The sequence below is a fragment of the Mandrillus leucophaeus genome, unplaced genomic scaffold (genome assembly GCF_000951045.1).
Source record: "Mandrillus leucophaeus isolate KB7577 unplaced genomic scaffold, Mleu.le_1.0 Scaffold222, whole genome shotgun sequence".
NCBI classification, from domain to species: domain Eukaryota; kingdom Metazoa; phylum Chordata; class Mammalia; order Primates; family Cercopithecidae; genus Mandrillus; species Mandrillus leucophaeus.
In genome coordinates, this window is record NW_012102277.1 from 2518334 (window position 1) to 2523156 (window position 4823).

A 4823-nucleotide genomic window follows, 5' to 3' on the forward strand; every position below is an offset into this window, starting at 1 on the left:
GACACCAGTGTGCTTACTAACCTCCAGACAAGCACCCATACACACGCACAAAAAGCCGAGCCAGGCCCTCTGAGATTAATTCGTTTCCGTTTTTGTTCTTCCCCGTTCTCATAAGTTATCCCCACCTCCCGTTCTAGTCTAAAGATAACTTTGCTCTTTGTTCTTGAAATACACTCTATCTGCCCGCTTCCCTTGATTTCAAGTTTGGTTTTGTATTTATCGAAAGAAAATGAGCAGGAACAGAAAGCTTTCCACCTAGTAGAAACCATGGGAGTCGGTGAGGGACCCCGGCTGAGACATGACACAGGCTTCAGATGATTTCAGAAAATGTTTTATTAGTCAAGAGCATAGATACTGCTTTGGCGAAGGGAGGGGGGGCTGTGAGTGGTCACACAGACTTGAGGTAGAAAAGGGTTGGGGATGGCAGGATGAACAAACACCTGAGCACAACAGGCATGGTAAGTAGTTTAAATACATAAAAACTTTCCAACACAGGGAAAGCTTTTATTTAGATAGAAACAAAAAGGAAGTAAAAGAAGGAAGAAAAGAGAGAGACAGAGAAAGAAAGTGTTTCCCTTGGAACTAAACAGGAAGTGCAGCGACAAAAAGAAAAATAAAATAAAACCACCACGATTCAAAGAAGAACAAAGGGCAGCCTTTCACCTTCCTGCATCTGGTTCTGTTTCTCAGGCAGAAAAGAATTGATTCCTTATTGCATTTTAATTAGAGAATAGGGTGTCAAGACGGATCATTTGGAGGGACAAGAAAGAAAGAGCCAGATAGGGAAATGGGGATGGGGCTGAGGTTCTAAATTCGCCCCAAAAGGGTGGAAGAGTGCGTCTTTGCGCCCTTAGGTTGGGCAGTCCCTCCTTCCTGCATGGTGTGGCCAAGAGCCGCCCTTGGTTGGGCGGGGGGTGGATATATATATATTTCTCTTTCTCTTAATGTATTTTTAAAAAATTCAAAAGACATTGCACGTGCGATCCAAGTGTGTGGTTGCAGCCGACGATCTGCCGGCGCTCAGCAGAAGCTCCGCGGGATGCGTAGCACCAGCCGCCGGAGCCCAGAGCCTGGCGTTCGCCGCTGCCTTCCTCTCCTCCCGGGGCTCCAGGAGTGGCTGGCCTGGCCAGGTCCTCGGCGCGGGCCTCGGCTCACTGGTTTAACTCCAGCGCCCAGACTTGCTGCGGCCAGCCGGTGCGTCCTTTAATCCTCTTCTCGCCTGGGCCCAGGGCAGGAGGAAAACCTTCGTGCTGCTGCTGCCAAAGGACACACATAAGAAAAGAGGCGGGAGAGACAGGTTTTAATTTTTCTGCTCCGATCGCCCGGCATGGGGTATGATGGGGAGGAGGGGAAGGTGTCGGGAGCAGTAACTGGGAGTCTTTAAATAAGTGACGGATTTCTGTTTGCGAAATGGGCAAACAGGCTCGTAAATTTGCCTTTATGCGCGGAGTTTCTGGGACCTGGGATGGGATGGGCAGCTTCGGGAGGTTTGGTAAGGAAAATGTTCCGCGCGTGGTGAAACTGACGCGCGTTGGTTTGGCTTTAGGACACCTAAGGGAGATCGCAGGGGATTAGAAGGGAGGGGTGGAAATCCACGGTTCTCCAGCTCTCGCTGCCCCGCACACACTTCCGCCAGCCTCCCAACCTGGTTTAAACATCAGGGCTTGGATGCAGGCTTGCGGCTCCCTAAGCCCGAGCTGGGAGCCTTAGATACCGAGGCAAAAGAGCGGGGAGTCGGCTGGCCTAGCGTCCTCCTTCCCGCTCTTTCAGCAGGAACCAAGCGGTGCTACTTGACGGAGGCGGCGACGCGTGGGGGCCGGGATCCGCCCAATAACAACTTCTTTCGAGGCGCCGCCCGGCCTGCACCATCCCCAGTCCGGGGCAGCCTTTCAGAGACTCTATGCCTATCTGTCTTTCCTCCGTCCCCAGATGAGCTTTCCTCGGTTTCCCACAGACCCCGCAGGTTAGATAAAACTCAGTGGGGCGCTTCAGCTGGCTCCACTCCGCTGCGGCCCTGAGCGCCCCAACCTAGAGAAAGTAACCGGCCAGCCTGAAAATCCAGCCCTCAGACGCCCCCAGCCCCGGACAGCCAGACCGAGTGCCAGGACGTGTCACCCTAACTGGAGAGGATCAAGAAGGCCAAGACGAGACTGCGATCTCCAAAGCTAAAAGAAGTGGCTCTTATTTACATGCAAAGCCACTGAAGTGGTCCTCAGAACCAGTCCACCGGGAGTGGAACGCGCCCTGGACTGAGTAGAATGCGCGATCTGTTTTACCTCAGCTCCACTCCGGACTCCTCAGATAGGTGCTCTTCATGCCCCGACCCACTCTGGGCCCTCAGTTTCCCTATTTGTACAATGATGGAAGTAGACTAGCCGGTCCAGCAAAGGCCCTTTGAAAACAGGAACCGAGCCCAGGCACATAAATTCAAACTCAAAGTAAAGAACTCTAACACATATTCTTAGCCTGGCTTCCAGGAGAGCCCAGGAATGAATCAGGACTTCTCCAGATTGGAAGCAAAATCTGTGGTGTGTGCATTTTTGGAGGGTCCGAGGCTCCAAACAGATTATTCACTCAGTATTACAAACACTATCCCGTATTACAAATGAATTCTATGACGAATCTGCCTCCCTCCATGCACAGGATCGCATACTGTGACCAAACATCTCAGAACTCTTCCCAGCCTTTCCAAATCGGACACGCGACAACACAGCCTCCTTCGACTGCCTGCATGGCCTGAGGGTGCTTACCGCGCCTGCACCCTTGGCTGGAGCGTGCAAGCCGCAGGACTCACCAGATCCCTTTTCCGCTTGCTCTCACGGCCGCCATCCGCCTTCTTGAGTTCAGCCTTGAAGGCCTCGGGATCGCCAGACTGCGCATCCTTGGCCAGCACGTCCATCAGGTAGGCGATGTAGCTGGTGGCCAGGCGCAGAGTCTTGATCTTGGAGAGTTTGGTGTCGGCCGGCACGTTGGGGATGCACTCGCGCAGCTCCGCGAATGCGCTGTTAATGCTCTCCGTGCGTCTCCGCTCCTTCTTGGGTCCTGAGCCTTTCCGCCGGCCCAGGCGGCCGCCAAGCGCCTCCAGCCGCCCGGGGCTCTGCCCAGGCCTGGCGTCAGGACCGTAGGCGGCGGCGGCTGCAGCGGCCGCGGGCGGTGGCCCGCCCGCAGGGAAGTCCGGGGCAGCGTCAGCCGGGCTCAGCAGCCAGCTCTGGAAGTAGGGCCGTTCCTGATGACAGCGCGAGGCCGGACCGAAGAGGAAGGGCTCGTGGAGCATGGGGTGCGCAGGGTGCGGGTGGTGATGGTGGTGATGGTGTGCGTAGCTGCCCACGAGGTTCATGTTGGAGCGGCTACTGACCTGCGCCGCCAGCCCTATTAAGGTCGCTCCATGCGCCCCAGAGACTGCCGGGGGCCACCTGTGGGCTCTGGAGCCCCGCACTACTGGGCGCCGGCTTTGCGAGAGTCCGGGCAAGGCTGAAAATGAGACGCGCAGCCCACCGTCTTCTTGCCGGTTTCCGTCGCGGGCGAGGACACAGATGCCCGAAGACCTGTTTAACCCTTCTGCAGACTCCCCTGCAGATCTGGCTTATATAAGACAGCGGCTTTGATGTCAACCTCTCCCGGGAGCCAATAGCAGGGGGGCGGGGATAAGGAAAAGGAGGGGTGGCTGTCCCAGGTTTTACACTCAGCCCGCGCCACTCTAGTCCGCCAGCAGGGACCGGCAACCGGCCCCGCCTCTGCCCCTCCCACTCAGCTCCCGGCTCGGCTGGGGGGCGGGCGGCTGGGGGTGTTGAGGGGGCGGGCACGGGGAATACGTACTTGAGGCACAGGCTTGCCAGCGCCCTGGACTGTTGCTACCACCCCCTCCCCACGGATCCAAGGAAAGGAATCTGGAATCACCAAGCGAAAAGACAGCCCACACCTACAGCCCGTCTTTTCATTTTACAGATAAGGAAACTGAGGCTCAGGGAAAGAAAAGTTCTTGTTTCTAGACTGTCTAGAAGTCTACATAGGAATTCCAGCAGTTCCCAGTCCCAAGCTCCAACTGCTCTGCTCGGCTTCAGAGCTAGAAGATGAGAGGGCGCAGCTGAAGTCAGGATAGGCCCCTAAGGTTGTTCCTAACACCTTCCAGCCCTCCGCCCCCACCCCCACCGCTTAGTCATCGGCCCTTTCTGGAGATACTGGGAGCCGCTTGTGCACGGGTTCGTTACCAGCCCACCAATTCTGGCCCAGCCGCAGGCAGACGGGCACGCAGCTACTGAACAGCGAAGAAGCCTTTCGGAGGCAGGAGTAGGGGTGGGGCGGGAATAAGGAGGCGGACTCCAAGTCCACGGGCATCCACCGGTTTGTTCCCGGCTGGAGGGCCTGAGATCCACTCCGGCCTCCCGGGTGCCTGATCCATTCCGAAGGCCAGCCTGGCTGACGCAGAGAAGTCCGCCTTGGGCCCGGGACATCTGGCCAGCAGGTCTCCTCTGGTCTGTCTACGGGACTCGCATCGAGACTTGGGAGCGCGGCTACGTCGGGCCGCTCTACCCAGATCATCACTCCTTAAGAATCTTTAATTCTTTAAAGACATCGGCCCCGAAGCTCACACCGCGAGACAGCAGCATTCGGCGGTCGACACACGCAGAGGGAACCACTACTGTACAGAACCGCGAGGCTCGCACAGGCAAACGCGATGTCCGGCATCTCTCGCGCATAAGCGCAGAGGCACGGCCCGGCTGCACGACCCTCCGAGATTTCACCTCGGGGGTAGGACCATTTCCTGCCAGCCGGACTCTCTCCACTGGGGGCTTTCCCCAGGCTGGCGTTGGAATCTGGGAATC

The 4823-nt window shown here is 56.8% G+C and overlaps 1 protein-coding gene across 2 annotated transcripts; it reads right to left on the reverse strand.

Annotated features, from left to right (window-relative positions):
- Positions 1-315: 315 nt before the first annotated feature.
- Positions 316-3597, reverse strand: HAND1 (heart and neural crest derivatives expressed 1). Of its 2 annotated transcripts, none has more exons than XM_011981247.1 (2): positions 2795-3597; positions 316-1256 (listed from the first exon to the last, which is right to left on the reverse strand). In XM_011981247.1, the coding sequence occupies exons 1-2, from the start codon at positions 3335-3337 to the stop codon at positions 1152-1154; spliced, it is 648 nt and encodes a 215-aa protein (XP_011836637.1). In that variant the 5' UTR covers positions 3338-3597; the 3' UTR covers positions 316-1151. The 2 variants fall into 2 exon arrangements, with proteins under 2 accessions (XP_011836637.1, XP_011836638.1); XM_011981248.1 differs by having other exon boundaries at positions 316-1253; positions 2795-3542.
- Positions 3598-4823: the final 1226 nt, after the last annotated feature.

Coding starts and splice junctions, on each gene's coding strand:
- HAND1 (XM_011981247.1), bottom strand. CDS start 3,337: ATGAACCTCGTGGGCAGCTACGCACACCATCACCACCATCACCACCCG. Junction 1,257..2,794: donor GCAAGCGGAAAAGGGATCTG/GTGAGTCCTGCG, acceptor GTCCTTTGGCAG/CAGCAGCACGAAGGTTTTCC.